The sequence below is a fragment of the Schistocerca nitens genome, chromosome 8, assembly GCF_023898315.1.
Source record: "Schistocerca nitens isolate TAMUIC-IGC-003100 chromosome 8, iqSchNite1.1, whole genome shotgun sequence".
NCBI lineage: Eukaryota > Metazoa > Arthropoda > Insecta > Orthoptera > Acrididae > Schistocerca > Schistocerca nitens.
In genome coordinates, this window is record NC_064621.1 from 607,162,488 (window position 1) to 607,181,868 (window position 19,381).

At 42.2% G+C, this 19,381-nt stretch overlaps 1 protein-coding gene across 1 annotated transcript in view; it reads left to right on the forward strand.

Annotated features, from left to right (window-relative positions):
• LOC126198742 (proteasome maturation protein) overlaps window positions 1-19,381 on the forward strand; it is a 45,255-nt gene that overhangs the window by 281 nt on the left and 25,593 nt on the right. Inside the window, exon 2 of the mRNA XM_049935292.1 lies at window positions 57-154. Within this exon, the coding sequence (XP_049791249.1) occupies window positions 57-154 (98 nt within the window). The remainder of the gene's footprint in view (window positions 1-56; window positions 155-19,381) is intronic.

Consider the following 19,381-nt stretch of genomic DNA (forward strand, 5'->3'; position numbering starts at 1 on the left):
ATTTCATAAATCGTTGATGATACTCATCGTTTTATTTATTTGTTTTCGTGTTGCAGAGTTTTGGCTTGCCATCTGTGAAACCTAAGCCTTCTGCAGCAGGGAAGTTCGAAATCCAGGAAGGCCATTATGGAGTTCCGGATCCAATGGTCTACGGGTGAGAAGACATGAAAAATTATTACTAATTCTACTACTGATCATTAGCTTACGTGATCAAATTTATATTAACATTATAACTGCAGTATAACGTGTATATATTTTATGCGTGTAGGCCGCCAAACTGATGGCTTTTGCAAACATCATACATAGATTGTTTAGATTAGTATAGATAACACTTAGTACAGTAGTGGTGCATACATTCATCTTAATAGTCTAATTATGTTACAAAAGATGTCAAATAAATTAGAATCACTGAGTCAATATAAACATTTATTTATTAAGAAGCCTTTTAACTCCCTGTGGAACAGTTTTCAAAGCATGTGGCAGCTTGTTGAACCATATATGCCCATTAATATAAAGATTGTTGTCTGTTGTTTTTAATTTTGCCCTTGCCAGAAGTAGTTACTCTTACTTCTAGTATTGTAATTATGTGTATCACTGCACTTATTATTTACTTTGTTTTTACTATTAAGAAAAAAATATAAGTTTATACAAATACGAGGGATATACTGTTAAATATTTATCTTGGGCAAAGGTTTCTTGACAGGACCTAATGGGTCTTTTCTGTAATACTGCTATAGTATGCAGGTGCAGGTCTGCCACGCAACGCCACGGTTCAATATCATAATTAAGAAATGGATAAACTGTCCCATAGTAAACAATTTTTAATGTTTGACTTTGGACTATGTATGTCAGTTGACTTACCACATACAAGCTACTGCTTACTTTCACACATACAGAAGTAGGGTCAATTCTAGTATCTGATTCCACTTGTCGGCTTTGAGCAATGACGTCATACCTAAGGCAGATAGGCTACATAGAGTTAATCTTTGAAAGCAACTGATCATATTTGCAAACAAGAATGTAGCATACTATAAAATTAGAATCACAGTTCATGTGATTAATATTTAGTCACAAATTATATTGACAAGAATTAAAAGCAATGAAAATAAAAAAGAACAGAAAAAGAGAAATATACATGTCTGAATTCATTATTATTGTAATTTCTGCAAGTAAGAAAAGCACAGAGAACCCGTAAATTCATTGCAGTATAGCGCATGATGAAGTCATAATACTGTGAAATAACATAAACTTGTAATAATTATTATTAAATCTAATGGGACTAGTACACAACTATCGAAAATTCACAAAAAGTAGTGCCTCACAAATACTGGAATTGGTAACTGGAACTGACCTATACAGGTTAATTCGAGTTATAAATTACAACCATTCCACAGTTCATTATATAAATCGTTTTAACAACAAGTGTGTGCACTAAAGTGTTACAGGATTTCTACATATCATCGGTGAAGAAACAATACCGCGTAAGTAACAAAATAAGAATTTTACACGAGAGAAAAAAAACTGTCTAAAGTACCTAATACATTTCACAGCGGCACTAAATTTGCATCGTAGCACTGCAAGGAAATATTGGATCAAATAAATATGTGAAACAAAAAAAAATTGCTTTATTCAGCTTAATTACGGCACATACGCAGAATTGTCTTTGTATTTCTGCCATGATCTGCTACGTATGCTGTATTTGTTTGTCAGTCTCCCGGCACAACTTGACACATTTACATTGGTATTTGGTGAAGGGAAAGCTAGTAAGAACATGTTTTGGAGCATTAATAATTTTTATTGAAAGATTTCATAGAAACATTTTAAATAAATATACTGTTTACATAGTTGCGATAATGTCTGCACATTTCTTCAAGAAGAATCCTAAATGTCACTCAAAGCAGCAACAGAGAATTACACTGCACTGATACTCGTCACACAGTTACCTCCGCGATAATTTTCATTCATTAGGAATGTTGTCATAATAACTATGACAATCTTTAGGAAGAACAGATTTAAGTTGCTGTAAATGATCCCATTTGAATTTCTTGATTTTTCCGTCTTTCCTTGCATAGTTTCGGGAAGCAAACATCTCCAAGAATTTTCCTCGGACGCCTCGGTAATTCTTACCACACCTCGTTGAAAGAGCACTTGTAGTAAATAATGCCATGTGGGTGGTACTGTAGTGCCCTCAGATTGGTAACTGTAGGCTCATTTTTTACAGCTCTTCCAGGCCTAATTGAGTCGTACAGGAACCAACTTTTCTCTGCATAGTTGATGAAAAAGGAATAATCTAGGTAATGGACTTCATATGGCTGTGGCTCTTTTCTCGCTTCTTTAGATATCATAGCCTATTGGCTAGGAAGTGTAACTTCACGTCCTTTAACCATGAACTCAATGGAGCTGTGAACTGAGCCAGATTCCATCTGAGTATGACCTTTCTCAAAAAACTTGTGTGATCAATACTCCAGTATCAATTGCTAATCTTAAAAGAGAATTTGATAATATCACATTTCTGTTCTGATATGTGCAGCCATCAAAATACAGAATGACTTGAACGGGATTTTCCTTAATCATTCTGGATAGGGTGTCCACGATGCATGAGGCAAAACATGATGCAACCAAATCACCGTGCGTTTCATTGAACCAGTAACATACTGCATCATGACTTTCTAAATTATACATTGTAAAGTTATGAACAGCCAACTTTGTTTTATAATAAACTGCACTTGCACTTAAAAATGGAGCTACTTTCACGGCCTGTGAGTCCATGGTATGCACTGAGCAGAGCTTCTGCTGGGCTTCTTTCTTGTCAGCATCTTTTTGCATCCTTGCCTACTCTTTCCATTCTGTGTGTTGCTTCCACACGTCTTCACTACAACACAAGTCGCACTGGCCTTTCTTGGGGCAAAATAAGCTAATATTACCATTTTCTAAAATCAAGTTAAAGGTAGCCTGACTTAATGGTGAAACCTTCTCCGCATGACATTTTTCCACATAGAGTCCATACACCTGTTTGGATTGTAGAATAGGCTCAAGGTACAACTTCGAGGAGGATTTCCTGCAGTAATGCGATGGAAGTTTCAGAAGCGAGTCCAGGAATTCTTTTATGAAGGTTCTCTCATCTTTCTTCTTCATCTGTTTGATTCGAGGTCGTGACAATTCTGTATCAGGACTCATCCCATGCGTGGAATTACCCAGCCAATATCGGACTGTCCATTATTTAATCCCAAGAGTATTGAGAACCGTCTTTAAGCATACTTTATGTTTCTCCAGCTCATTTTTGAAATGATAAATGAGCGTCCCTTTTCTCATGTATTTGCCAGTGTTCTTCCGTGCATGTTTGGTTGAAATTATGTCCCCAAGTTTAATAACGTAAACCTTTCTCTGATCCCATGACATTGTTTCCCAAAATGTGTTAAATACTGCCTGCCTATCATCAGCAGAAAACTGATGACACCTCCTTTGAGCGTATTTCTGGCACATCTTCGAAGTACATGTTGGACCTAATTTTCGTGCCTCTCTTGGAGTATCATGACTGATTTTACCAAACCGACTTCATTTGTATCCAATATACGCCTGTCCATGCATTCTCAGAATTTTATTGGCATTTTTCTTCCTATCTTCATGATGTGGTTTAGACTTCCTTTTGCTGTCACTGCTTGCGTCACCATAAAATTCTGGACCTTCACTGTCAGCATTATTATTGCTTCTGTTATCTTCCGACAATTTATCCAGAGTGTTTGGCAAACAGTGAGCACCATCGCATAGCAATGAGTGTGAAGTACTGCCTTCTCTAGTGGAAACAATGACTGTGGTTTCATTTTGAACATTGTTGGATACAGCCACTGAAGTTTCTAGATGGAAAAATATTTATATATTAATTAAGCAGACAAAGATGAAGCTCAAATTCATGTATTTATGAGAATGACGGCACCAGTAATATTATTAACAATAATCCCAAGAAAATTTACCTGCGTCATTATATGTTTCAGGGACAGTAACAGAGAACCCCATATACGAAATTAATTCTTCTTCGGTAAATGTAACTTCAGCGTTAAGACTTTTCTCACCTGTTGTTTGTTCTGCATTAACGGGAGATCCTACAAGAAAGTGAACAGTCTAGAAATCTTCGGCAGAAATGAATAAAGCACAGAACGAGTGACATGGGGTCGTTCTGATTTATATCACAATAAGACACTTGCGGTGCTACTAACATTCAAAGGTGAATAATAAAACAATTTTCTTATCGCTATCAGTCACTCTCAGGAACGATTCTCCCCTTTCATAAGCTAATTTCAACTGAGAAACAATTTCTTCTTCGGTAAAAAGATCATCTATGTCGCTGTCCATTATCACAAATGAAGCTACAAGCATGGAACCACTTTTGAGCACTGTTAAATACGTAATAAGGCAGTAACAATGTGCTGTGGCTGCATGCGCTTTTGTATTTACGCGATATTGTTTACAGTATCCATAAATTGTAGATACGCGGTATTTAATTCTCTACAGTTCCGCAGTATTGCCATCTATTTATTTGCTGTGTCACATACGCGGTATTGTTTTAGATCATTTTTTCAGGGTAAATAATTAAAAATTCGTTATTATGGTGTTAAGAGCAGATGTGCGTATGGTCAATGACATCATCCGACTGAAAAACAAAAAATTGGCAAATTGTCAGTTACGCGGTATTGTTTCTTCATCAACGATATGGTATAACTTGCATCACTGCTATGAAAAAGCGAAAAATTTGGAGGCTGTACCTACAATACTTGTTACTTTCTCATGGTAGTTCTGAGATGAATAAGAAATAGGCTATAGAAATCTGTTCAAAATTATGAACCATCGAATATTTACCGAGCGAGGTGGCGCAGTGGTTAGACACTGGACTCGCATTCGGGAGGACGACGGTTCAATCCCGCATCCGGCCATCCTGATTTAGGTTTTCCGTGATTTCCCTAAATCACTCCAGGCAAATGCCGGGATGGTTCCTCTGAAAGGGCACGGCCGAATTCCTTCCCCATCCTTCCCTAATCCGATGAGACCGATGACCTCGCTGTCTGGTCTCCTTCCCCGAAACCACCACCACCATAGAATATTTGGAATTGGTAATTAGACGTGACCATCTACATAGATCAATTTGAGTTACTGATTCCAGCCATTTGATCATTCATTAATTAGATAATTTTTTTCAGCAGGTGTGTGCACTAAAATGTAGGCTAATATTGAAATTGGTAACTAGAATTGACCTATATAGGTCAGTTGTATTTAGCGATTCCAATTTTTGTTATAGTTCACACTAGTTTTAGAGAGCAATTACAAATGTAGAAATGCATAAAACACCTGCAAAAATAATTTACATTTGAATCATGGAGCGCTTGGTAAATAAACTTACCTGTGTGGTTTAATTCTAGTTAGTGATTCCAATATTCGTTATTTTTTGTAGATGTTCGTTCGTTAGTTGTATAGGCTTACTGGCTTTTCTTTTAGAATTTTGTGTATCGGTTTCTCCACATTTCATGCTACTGTTTCTTTGCATGTCAGTTTCTCCCTGCTCGAAACCCCCAACTTTCCTGCACTTCTCCAGTTACATTCAATAATTAATAATAAAATTAACACTATTTTCTAACATTATGACTTCACCAAGCACTTTGCTGTAATGCAATTTAAAGGTTCTCTGTGCTTTTCTACTCACATAAATTACAAAAATACTTCTTATCAGATATTAAAAGTTGTTTTTAATTTTTGTTCTTGATTATTTTCATTATTTTCAATTCATTTAGATACAATTCACGACTAAGTAATAACTGAGTGAAATATGATGGTAATTTTATAGTATGCTGCATTCATTTGTTTACGAGTATGACCCATTGCCTTCATAGATTGCCTGTACGTAGCATCTTTGCTTTAGGTATGACGTCATTGCTCATAGCTGATGCGTAGAATCGGACACTAGAATTTATCCCAGAAGTATTTGGTTTACCCAACAGATTTTTGTTCATGTGGACACCAAGAAATTTAATGTTGTCTATCCCTGCTGATGTAATGTCACAAATATTGTTTATTTCAGCCTCATAAATGTTAGTAGCTGGGATGTACTGATGTTGGTGTTTAGACCCTGGTGTAGAAAATACGTGGTTACTTTCATCACACCCTTAGCTGCAACTGAGTGTAAAGTCTCGAAGTAGTTTTCATAAAATAAGTGGCTAGTGTCATCAACATAGGTTACTAGATGTGAGTGGAAGGGTTATGTCATGTTATTGACATAAGCCAAGAAGAGAAATGGACCAAGCATTGATCCCTGCAGTATCTCTAGAAGGCTTTAAATTCTATTACCTTATTATCTATTTTACATGAAAGTTTAGCACAATGTTTGCGATTTGTCAAGTATGTTATCAGTAATTGCATAGATGATTCCTTGATGTTGTAAGTCTTCAATTTATTAATGAGCAGCCTATGGTTGACTGAGTCAAAGTCTTTGAAAAGATCTGGGATTATATGCCTGCTATCTTCATACCTAGCTCTAGGAGGCTGTACACTTTATGGAGAAATTCATCAACTCCAGTACTTGTGCACCGATCTTTCCTAAAGCCATACTGTGTTTCTGTTAACAATTTGTTATGTTTAAAGTAAGCCGATAGCTGGGAAATGATAACCATTTCAAAAACCTTACTAAAGGTTTGGATCAGTGAGCTTCGGCAGTAGTTTGAAACCTCTTTTGTATTGCCCTTCTTATGCACTGTTTAACAATGCTTATTTTTTAGACTAGTAGGGTAAGTGCTTTCTTTAATACTATATTTTATAAGGTACATTAGTGGTGTAACTATTTTTATGCATGTTTTAACTACAAGACTTATACCATTCCATCCAGATGAGTATTTGTTTTTTAATGGTAGGATTATTGTGTTCATATGATTTTTCTTTAGTCTCACCAAAATCAAAACTCAATACTTGAAGGGTATGATATGGTATCTCTCAGTAAACTTCTAAGGTGTGTGTTGAATTTCCCGTTAGTGAGATGAAATGTTGGGTCAGCGGAAGCGTCCAATTCCACCTGTCTGCTTTGACCCATGACATAAGGGTGTTGTGGTGTGTGACGTTATTACAGCACGGAGTTAGAGTTGGTTATGTTTGTAGATGTCGTCTTGTTGTGTTTGATGGCGTCCTCTGTGTGTGTGTGTGTGTGTGTGTGTGTGTGTGTGTGTGTGATGGTTGGCCGAAATTTGTTGGTGGTAAGTAGGGGTTTTTTTTTTTTTTTTTTTTTTTTTTCCTCTCGATTTGTAATTTATTGTGTGTTGAGTGTGTTTTAATTTACATAGGGATGTTTGAGTTTTTAATTTTTGAGGTGTTATGGTTTTGGTTTTGTTTTTCATAGTTGTAGATGTTGGTTTTTTTCGTACCAGTAGTTATAGTTGACCTGTACAGGTCAAGGGAAATGCCAGATTCCAATTTTCATATTTTTATATGTAGGTATAGGCATTTTGGTAAGTTACCGTCAGCTGTGTCAAGGGAAATGTCTGATTCCAATTTCTATAGTTTTTGCTGTAGGCTTTGGTGTTTTGGTATTATTGGCTGCCATTGATATATATATATATATATATATATATATATATATATATATATATATATATAGGGAAACATTCCACGTGGGAAAAATATATCTAAAAACAAAGATGATGTGACTTACCAAATGAAAGCGCTGACAGGTCTATAGACACACAAACAAACACAAACATACACACGAAATTCAAGCTTTCGCAACCAACGGTTGCTTCATCAGGAAAGAGGGAAGGAGAGGGAAAGACGAAAGGATGTGGGTTTTAAGGGAGAGGGTAAGGAGTCATTCCAATCCCAGGAGCAGAAAGACTTACCTTAGGGGGTAAAAAGGGCAGGTATACAGTGGCGTGCGCGCCCACACACACACACACACACACACACACACACACACACACACATCCATCCGCACATATATATATATATATATATATATATATATATATATATATATAATAGAGGGAAACATTCCACGTAGGAAAAATATATCTAAAAACAAAGATGATGTGACTTACCAAATGAAAGTGCTGGCAGGTCGACAGGCACACAAACGAACACAAACATACACACAAAATTCAAGCTTTCGCAACAAACTGTTGCCTCATCAGGAAAGAGTGAAGGAGAGGGAAAGACGAAAGGATGTGGGTTTTAAGTGAGAGGGTAAGGCGTCATTCCAATCCCGGGAGCGGAAAGACTTACCTTAGGGGGAAAAAGGACAGGTATACACTCGCACACACACACATATCCATCCACACATATACAGACACAAGCAGACATATTTAAAGTTTAAATATGTCTGCTTGTGTCTGTATATGTGTGGATGGATATGTGTGTGTGTGCGAGTGTATACCTGTCCTTTTTCCCCCTAAGGTAAGTCTTTCCGCTCCCGGGATTGGAATGACGCCTTACCCTCTTCCTTAAAACCCAAATCCTTTCGTCTTTCCCTCTCCTTCCCTCTTTCCTGATGAGGCAACAGTTTGTTGCGAAAGCTTGAATTTTGTGTGTATGTTTGTGTTCGTTTGTGTGTCTGTCGACCTGCCAGCACTTTCATTTGGTAAGTCACATCATCTTTGTTTTTAGATATATTTTTCCTACGTGGAATGTTTCCCTATATATAAAGATGATGTGACTTACCAAACGAAAGCGCTGGCACGTCGATAGACACACAAACACACACAAACATACACACAAAATTCAAGCTTTCGCAACAAACTGTTGCCTCATCAGGAAAGAGGGAAGGAGAGGGAAAGACGAAAGGATGTGGGTTTTAAGGGAGAGGGTAAGGAGTCATTCCAATCCTGGGAGCGGAAAGACTTGCCTTAGGGGGAAAAAAGGACGGGTATACACTCGCGCACACACACACACACACACACACACATATCCATCGACACATATACAGACACAAGCAGACATATTTAAAGACAAAGAGTCTCCAATCCCGGGAGCGGAAAGACTTACATTAGGGGGGGGGAAAAGGACAGGTATACACTCGCGCGCACACACACACACACACACACACACACACACACACACACACATTACTTTTTCACATCCCAGAAATTTAAAAAAATTCATTTTACAAACAAGGACCAAACCACAAAAGATAACTATTGATATTCAAATAAATTTTTATGCCCCAATAATGCACACAAGATGCATCTAAAATTACTTAGAATTATGTTTTCTTTTAATATATATATATATATATATATATATATATATATATATATAGGGGAAACATTCCATGTGGGAAAATATATCTAAAAACAAAGATGATGTGACTTACCAAACGAAAGCGCTGGCAGGTCGATAGACACACAAACATACACACAAAATACAAGCTTTCGCAACCAACGGTTGCTTCATTAGGAAAGAGGGGAAGACGAAAGGATGTGGGTTTCAAGGGAGAGGGTAAGGAGTCATTCCAATCCTGGGAGCGGACAGACTTACATTAGGGGGGAAAAAGGACAGGTATACACTCGCGCGCGCGCGCCCACACACACACACACACACACACACACACACACACACACACACGCATCCATCCGCACGTATACAGACACAAGCTGACATTTATGTGACAAGCAGACATGTTGTCCCATAGTTTGATTATATTTTTGGAGGGAGATGTTATTGTCTTATTTATACGTATTTTAGTGTCTGGTGCCGTGTGTATGTAGAGATATCATAGGTGCCATGTTGGAGACACTTAGAATAGCCATTTCCGCCATGTTGATGACGTCATAGGTCAAAGCAGAGGGGTGGAATCGTACACTTCCATATTCCCTAAATGATTATTAAAAAGGTTACATAATGCTGTTGGTTCTTTTACTATATTACCATCCTGTAAACATAAGGGTTTTGCTGTCCCTAGTTGTGGAGGTTTTTCCATATGTAATTGATCAGTTTCCAGGAAGCTTTGCTTACATTTGTACGAGGGCAGTTCAATAAGTAATGCAACACATTTTTTTTTCTGAAACAGGGGTTGTTTTATTCAGCATTGAAATACACCAGGTTATTCCCCAATCTTGTAGCTACACAACACTATTTTTCAACGTAATCTCCATTCAATGCTACGGCCTTACGCCACCTTGAAATGAGGGCCTGTATGCCTGCACGGTACCATTCCACTGGTCGATGTCGGAGCCAACATCGTACTGCATCAATAACTTCTTCATCATCCGCGTAGTGCGTCCCACGGATTGCGTCCTTCATTGGGCCAAACATATGGAAATCCGACGGTGCGAGATCGGGGCTGTAGGGTGCATGAGGAAGAACAGTCCACTGAAGTTTTGTGAGCTCCTCTCGGGTGCGAAGACTTGTGTGAGGTCTTGCGTTGTCATGAAGAAGGAGAAGTTCGTTCTGATTTTTGTGCCTACGAACACGCTGAAGTCGTTTCTTCAATTTCTGAAGAGTAGCACAATACACTTCAGAGTTGATCGTTTGACCATGGGGAAGGACATCGAACAGAATAACCCCTTCAGCGTCCCAGAAGACTGTAACCATGGCTTTACCGGCTGAGGGTATGGCTTTAAACTTTTTCTTGGTAGGGGAGTGGGTGTGGCGCCACTCCATTGATTGCCGTTTTGTTTCAGGTTCGAAGTGATGAACCCATGTTTCATCGCCTGGAACAATCTTTGACAAGAAATTGTCACCCTCAGCCACATGACGAGCAAGCAATTCCGCACAGATGGTTCTCCTTTGCTCTTTATGGTGTTCAGTTAGACAACGAGGGACCCAGCGGGAACAAACCTTTGAATATCCCAACTGGTGAACAATTGTGACAGCACTACCAACAGAGATGTCAAGTTGAGCACTGAGTTGTTTGATGGTGATCCGTCGATCATCTCGAACGAGTGTGTTCGCACGCTCCGCCATTGCAGGAGTCACAGCTGTGCACGGCCGGCCCACATGCGGGAGATCAGACAGTCTTGCTTGACCTTGCGGCGATGATGACACACGCTTTGCCCAACGACTCACCGTGCTTTTGTCCACTGCCAGATCACCGTAGACATTCTGCAAGCGCCTATGAATATCTGAGATGCCCTGGTTTTCCGCCAAAAGAAACTCGATCACTGCCCGTTGTTTGCAATGCACATCCGTTACAGACGCCATTTTAACAGCTCCGTACAGCGCTGCCACCTGTCGGAAGTCAATGAAACTAGACGAGACGAAGCGGGAATGTTTGAAAATATTCCACAAGAAATTTCCGGTTTTTTCAACCAAAATTGGCCGAGAAAAAAAATGTGTTGCATTACTTATTGAACTGCCCTCGTAAATTGTGAGATTTCATTACAGTGGACTTGTTTTCTAAGGTTTGAAAGTTCTGCTTTAAAGGTTTTCTTAGCTGCGTTAAATCTTTGTGTGAAAATGTGCAATCTTGTTGATTTGTACAAGACATCTGTGTCATGAATATTTTACATGAGTTTAAAAAGGCTGGCTGGAAGTCTGAGTTTATTTTTTCCACTCTGATTGTGTCTTGGCCCTGTCTACACTTCTTTAATGGGACAACAGGAATCAGTGTTTCAATAGGATGTTACAAACATGGTTGGACGTGTAAATGTTTATAAACTTCATGCTTGTAGAGTCAGTGGAAAGGTACTATTTTGTCATTTTAATAGTGGAATGCTACTGCAGTGCAAAAATTGTAGTTAGAATTCGGTCATGTACAAAATAATAGGGTAAAATATAGCATGGATTAACATGTCACCTGTAGTTAAGCCATGAGGTCCCATTGGCCATAATCTGCATTACTCTCATTTTGTAGAACAGAAGAGACACCTTGAGTTTTCCAGTCAGTTTCTCATACTCTTCACCCAGCATCATATGACACTTCTTATTTTCATAAGAATATCATTATGCAATGAGATTGGTAACATACTTTTTATGCTTTCTACTGCCTACATCCAAAGAACTTTGATGAAATATTTGTACACACACACACACACACACACACACACACACACACACACACACACAAAAGGAAAAAAAAAACCCAGTAGGACTGTTTATATATTCCCTTGCCAAATAATTAAAAACTTTAACAAGTGAAAGTGCTGCATCTAATCAAGAGAGGAGTTGGAAGTCAGATACTCCCCTGACCATTATTTATAACATTTCAGAAATCAGATTTTTTTTCCTTGGAATCCAAAACTTCTAAGTTGTACGTTTTTGTATGGAAAGATAATGTCATTGTTGGTAGTTACCTTTAAAAGAAAACATAATTCTAAGTAATTTTAGATGCATCTTGTGTGCATTATTGGGGCATAAAAATTTATTTGAATATCCATAGTTATCTTTTGTGGTTTGGTCCTTGTTTGTAAAATGAAATTTTTTAAATTTCTGGGATGTGAAAAAGTAATTTGTTGTTTTTATGTGGTTTTCTGGGAGCTTTTTAAAATTACATTGTTTTCTGTTTAGCAACTTTAATAGAACTCAACAAGTTAGTTACATTTCCGTACTGACTTCAGTTCCACCATTAGCATTTCAGGAGAGGAGATGCACCCATTCATATGTTTACATTCCAGAGAAGTATGTAAACTTTCCAATTTCTTTCCAACTGCTTCTTTTGACATTCTAAAAACATCATTCCTTGAGTTGTCCTGTCAGTTTCTCATACACTCCACTGCAATTACCAAATTTAAATCAGTTTTCCAATACAGGACTTGTCCAACACCTGACACTGCCCCCCAGAGGGCTCACGGTTCTTTCATGAGTTTGTGTGTGGTGAACATGGGGCCTTGAGTTATTGCAGCCCATTCTTCCTTCCCTGGCTGCATTTCCTTCACCCTGCCCTCCCTCCCTGTCTTCACTTCCTCCCTGTCCTCGCTCCCTCCCTGTTGCCCTCTCCTTCCCCTCTCTTGGTGTTCTGATTTATATCAATCTGGTTATCCATATCCACCTGGTTCACCGTATTGCTTGCAATTTTGTTACCTCTGCCCATTCTTCCATCCTGTTTGCAGTTAGGTTTGACCTCCATTCATAATTTTTTTTGTTTTTAGTGTGAGCCATTTGGGGAAGAACTCCCTCCGTAGCATCTACGGTATGGATTCCTCTCCCTCCTTCCTTCCCCTCTCCCTTCCCCTTTAGCCCCCTTCAACCCTGGTAAGTTACCAGCAAGTGCAGCCAGTCCGTGTGGTGGTGCTGTTGTGTACCCATCTGGCTGAGCCCCCAGACAACACAGGGATCACACTACTGACACTGAACTGATCCCTCATTGTGTATGCCAAGGAGCGGTTGCTTGTCTTTTCGGAGCACCGGTATTCCCGGCAACAGCTGACATGCCAGGTGGCCCTTACTGTGGCTGTGTGGCATCCTTAGGGAGAGCCCCTGATCAGAGTGGGTGGTATCAAGATGGATGCTCGGCGCATGACGCTTATCAAACTGCAAAAATCGGGCCATTCTCAAATAGCCACATCTTTGAATGGTGAAGGATGATTGAATGGTGCTTCGTATGACCCAGCAGCCTTCCCTTCCCTGGTTACACTATGGGAGGAATGCCAGGCTCACTATCTTGGGTTGAAACACTTTCCCCACTGCCTTACCTGTACTAGGACAGATGGGGACAAATTCATGCCACAAAGCCATTGTTTTTTGTGGAGAATATTGAGGACAAGTTTGGTGAAGTGTAGTCTCGTAGTAAGATGCATTGGGCTCCCTGTTGATCAAAGCTTGTTCTGCCACCCCATCTGTAGCTCTTTGTGCTTGTCATCGTCTTGGAAATGTCCCAGTGTCTATTACCCCTCACCAGTCTATCAATATGGTCCAGGGAGTAATTTTTGTAGGGACCTCATCCTGCAGAATGACGAGGAACTCTGGGCTTACCTGGAGTGACACGGCGTTAATTTTGTTCGACGTGTACAGAAGGGTCACAAAGACAACTGCATCGATACTGGCACGTTCATTCTGGCTTTCAAGGAGTATACCCTCCCAGAGAAGGTCAAGGTTATGTGCTACAGATGTGATGTGAAGCCGTACGTCCCACCATCCATGAGATACTTTCAATGCTTGCATTTTGGGCATACGTCCTCCCACTGAATGACAGACGCTCTGTGTGGTGACTGGACACCCCCTCCACAAGGAATGCCCCTGTATTCTGCCACCTGTATGTGTCAATTGTCATGACCGCCACTCCCATCGCTCACCGACTTTCAAGAGAGAAAAGAAGATCCAAGAGTACATGTCCCTGGATCGCTTTTCTGATGCTGAGGCTCACCAAAAGTATGAGAGACTCCATCCAATGTCACTATTTTCAAGTTTTGCATCTGTTACATCCTTTCCTCCTCTTACCTCTTCTGTACCCCAGCCCTGTCCCCTTCTCCGCTCCCCCTCCCCTGCAGTTCCCACGACCTGCCTTCCAGGAGCCACTCCCTCTCCCCGGTCGAAGAAGTGCCCCCGTTCTTCGGCACCTGCTGGTGATTGATCTCCCCGGTGCCCCCCAGAGGTGCCATCTTCCCTCTCGCAACCTGAGTCTGACATCTTATTTGTGGATATCACCCCATCCTTGTCGGTGATGATCACTGACTGAGTGACATGACCTCCTCTTAGCTTCTTTATGTCTAAACTGGTCCCTGGTCCTTCGCCACATGATCTTCCAGTGGAATGGCAACGGATACTATCACCACCTACTGGAAATATGTCGTCTTGTCTCCTCCTATTCTGTGTTCTGTTTTGCTCTTGGAGAAACGCCCTTCCACAATGACAACTCTCCAACATTTCATGGTATCAGGCGTTCTGTTGGGACCATGACAGCCCCAGGGTAGCATCTGGTAGGGTCTGCACTTTAGTTCAGTCCAATGTTATTGGTGACTGGAGCCCCCTAGATACCAACTGGGAAGCAATAGTGGCTAGAGTGCAAAAACTATGCCAATCACCATTTGAAATGTCTACCTCCATCCAGGTAGGCCACTTCCTTATGTTGAACAGTCTACCTTAATCCAGCAACTCGCACCCCCCATTTCTCATCCTTGGGGACTTCAGTGCTCACCACCCACTGTGGGGGAGTGCCACTTCAATGGGTAGGGGTCTCCTAACTGACCAACTTACTACAGACCTCGATTTGCCTCTCCTCAGTAGTGGTTCCCGTATCCACTTCAGTGCCGCTCAATGCACCTTTACTGCTGTCAATCTTACAATCACCTCCCCTGCTCTCCTGGCTCCCCTTCATTGGTCATCCGATGATGACTGTTGTGACAGTGACCACTTTCTGGTGAGTTTATTGTTCCCCTGCTGCCGCCAGGTAGACAGCCCCCCACATTGGGCATTCCACAGGGCCAATTGGCCATTATATATGTCTGCTGTGCACTTCGACTCCTCAATCTCGAATTCGATTGATGCGGTTGTGCAAGGTGTTTCTGCCACTTCTTCATGTTGCTGGCGCTGCTGTCCCCCTTTTCACAGGTCCCTCTTGTCGTCGATTGGTACCGTGGTGGATTGCTCACAGGCGCTGCAGCGATTTAAACACCATCCTTCAGAGACCAACCTCCTTGCCTTTAATCGTATCCATGCTAAGGCTCATTACTTTATTAAGAATAGTAAATAGGAATGCTGGGGATGCTAAGTTTTCTCTCAGGGAACGTATGCCTCTTCATTGCAGGTTTGGTCCAAGCTCTGTAACCTTCTGGGCTGCTAGCAACATTCAACTGTCCAGGGTCTTAACCTCCAAAGTACTCTGTGCACTGATCTGATGGTCCTCCCAGAACACCTTGCAACACACTTTGTGAAGGCATCAGTGTCCTCTTCGTATCCTTCTATGCCGAGTTGAACAGCCCACCCTCTGTTTCACACCCTGCACCACATGGAACCCTATAATGAACCCTTCACTGGGTGGGAATTCTTGCAGGCTCTTACATCTTCACAAGACATATACCTAGGCCCGTATTCCATCCACAACCAGATGATCCAACACCTCGACATTCCCCAGAGGCAGTGTCTCCTCAGGGTATTCAACCGCATTTGGCTCAAGAGTGCGTTTCCGTCACAATGTTGAGACAGTACAGCTATCCCCATCCTTAAGGCCGGGAAGAACCCAACATCTCGCAATAGCTACTGCCCGATTAGCCTGATGAATGTACTTTGTAAACTGTTCAAGAGGATGCTTAGCTTCAAATCATGTTGGGCACTTGAATCTCGGTGTGTCTTCCGGGCAGAATGCCACCTGCGGTTTCCGGGGTTAGAATAGGTCCAAGGTATTCCTGCCTGTCATAAGCGGTGACTAAAAGGAGTTGCACACTTTTGGCCCTGTGAGTTCAGGTTCCATTCTATGGTTTGACCTGCCACTTTCAAAATTCTACAGAAGTGTGGGCCATATGGGGAAGGATGCCTTACGTGGTGTAAGAGTTATCCATAGTACCCTTATATTCAATCTCCTGATTCTCTTGTCATGGATTTGCATCTCCACGTGCGATTCAACTATTTGGGCGAAGACCCTTTCTGGGGCATGTCGTCATCTTCTTCCGTTGTCTCATGTCCTCTTTTGTCCGCATGACAATATTGTATTTCTCTGCACCCAACATCCAGCACAGTAGCCAATCCATTGTGGTGGGGCCGTCATGTACCCATTTGGTGGTAGCACCCTGACAACACATGGATCGCACTGCTGTGCTGATGCCTGAGCTGTAAACTCCCCACATATGCCAAGGAGTAGATGCCTGTCTTCCTGGGGCATCAGGACTCCCTGCAACAGCCATCATGCCACTTGGCCTTTGCTGTGGCTGGGTGGCGCCCGTGGGGAGAGCCCCGATCGAAGTGGGTGGCATCAGGGCGGATGACCTGTAGTGAAGCGGGCTAAGTCATCTCTTGCTGGTGACCGTATGGCACCAGCAGTCTCTAAGAAGGACAAGATAGAATACAATGCCAACAGGTATGACCTTAAATCATTTCCCTCCCTCACTACACCATGGGAGGAACATAGGGCTACAGAACGTAGAGAGCCATATTTGCCTCGGTTTTTAGTCTGTAGCAGAACTGATGAGGACTCCTTTCTACCTGTGAAGCCTCAGTTTTTCATTGAACACCTTGAGGATAAGTTTGGAGAAGTGGCAGCACTGTCCAAGATGTGAAACTGTGCAGTCTTGATTCAGACAGCATCCCCAGCCCAGTGCCGAGCGTTACTCGCCTGTGACAAGCTGGATGATATTCCTGTTTCCGTCACTCCCATAAAAGCCTCAACATGGTCCAAGGGATCATTTTCCATCGCAATCTCCTCTTGCAGTCTGACGACGAACTCTGTGCCAATTTAGAACGGCAGGGTGTTCATTTCATCCGGCGTGTTTACAGGGGACCCAAAGACAGCATGGTTGCTACTGTTGCCTTCATCCTGGCCTTTGAGGGTGATTCATTGCCTGAAAAGGTCAAGGTGATTGTTTACTGCTGTAACATAAACCATACGTCCCTCCCCCTATGCGGTGCTTTAAGTGTTGGAAGTTTGGACACCTGTTCCTGCTGCATTTCCAGTGCCACATGTCGCGACTGCGGACGTCCACTGCACCCAGATACTCCATGTGCACCTTCTCCCACTTGCATCAGCTGTGGAGAGCACCACTCCCCCTGCTCACCAGACTGCCCAGTACTCCAAAAGGAGTGGAAAATCATGGAGTACAAGACCCTGGACTGGTTGACTTACACAGAGGCTAAACGTAAATTTGAAAGATTGCACCCCTAAGTTGCAGCTAAGTCACCATTGCTGTCCTAAGTGCCAGTGGTTCCTCACTTTGTACCACGAACAGTGGCCCCTCCGGGCCACCAGAATACATCTGCTCCCTTGGTGGTAGGTTGCAAATCTTCCTCCGTTGCTCCCAAAGCACCTACTGCAGGAGCAAGGCCCACCCCAGACGCAGGGGACATTGGTCCCCTCCCCCCTGCTGCAGAAGCAACAGCCTCCTCCGGCTCCTCTCGTGCAAAAGGGGTCCCTTGGGGCCCTCTCTTCCAAGGTCTCCACTAATGCCAGTGGCTCAGGGAACCAAAAGTTGCTGTACAAAGAGCTTCACGGTCTTCCTCCATGCCTGAAACTACTTCGGAGAAATCTTCCCAGCAAGCCCCTAAAGAGCAAGCAAACTAAGAAAAAGTCTGTTAAAATACAGGACTCTCTGGTGGCCCCTACACCTACCACTCCGTATCAGTTCTGCATCTGAGGATGCGGTGGAGATCTTAGTGTCCCCTGCGGACCTGGATCTTACTGGTGCCTCATCCACCATAGAAATGGCTACAAATACTCAGTCGGTGGCAGCAGGTGACCCTGAGGCATAACCTGCCTCCTTGCATGCTTCACATCTTCCCAGCCTCACGATAACGTCATCCCCTGGTGGAATTTCTGCAGTTTTTTCCACCACCTGGCTGAGCTACGGCAACTGTTAAGCTTTACACCTGCTTTCTGCATTGCCCTTCAGGAAACCTGCTTCCCGGAAATGCGGACCCCTGCCCTCTGCAGCTATAGGGATATTACAAGAACCGTAGTGACTATAATAGTGTATCAGGTGGAGTTTGTGTCTGTGTCCTGAACACAGTATGCATTGAACCTGTGCCCCTTCAAACCCCTCTTGAAGCTGTGGCTGTGGCTGTCTGCAGTGTATATCTTGCTCCAGATGGTCCAGTACCCCTGAACACATTGGCTGTGCTGATTTATCAACTCCCTAAACCTTTCCTACTTTTGGGAGATTTTAACACTCATAACTGCTTGTGAGGTGGCACCGTGCTTACTGGCCGAGGCAGAGATGTCGAAACCTTACTTTCTCACTTCGAGCTCTGCCTCTTAAATACAGGTGCCCCCACACATTTCAGTGCGGCACATGGCACATACTCGGTCATTGATCTCTCGGTTTGCAGTCTTGGTCTTCTCCCATCTATCCATTGGAGAGCACATGATGACCTGTGTGGTAGTGACCACCTCCCCGTCTTCCTGTCACTGCCTCGGCGTCAGGCCCACAGATGCCTGCCCAGATGGGCTTTAAGCAAGGCAGAATGGGATGCTTTCACCTCTGCTGTCACCGTTGAAGCTCCCTCATATGGTTACATCAATGTGGTGGTTGAGCAGGTAACTACAATGATCGTTTCTGTGGCAGAAAATGCGATCCCTCGTTCTTTAGGGTGCCCCTGGCGAAAGACAGTCCCTTTTTTTGCCGGAAGTCGCTGAGGCAATTACGGAGTGTTGGTGAGCTCTACAGCAGCATAAGAGGCAACCTTCCCTGGAGCACCTCATAGCCTTTAAGCGGCTTTGTGCCATCGTTCGCCAGATTATCAAAAGATGGAAATGGGAGTGTTTAGAGAGATACGTCTCGACCATTGGGTGCCAAACGTCACCTTCCCAAGACTGGGCAAAGATCAAACGAGTTTT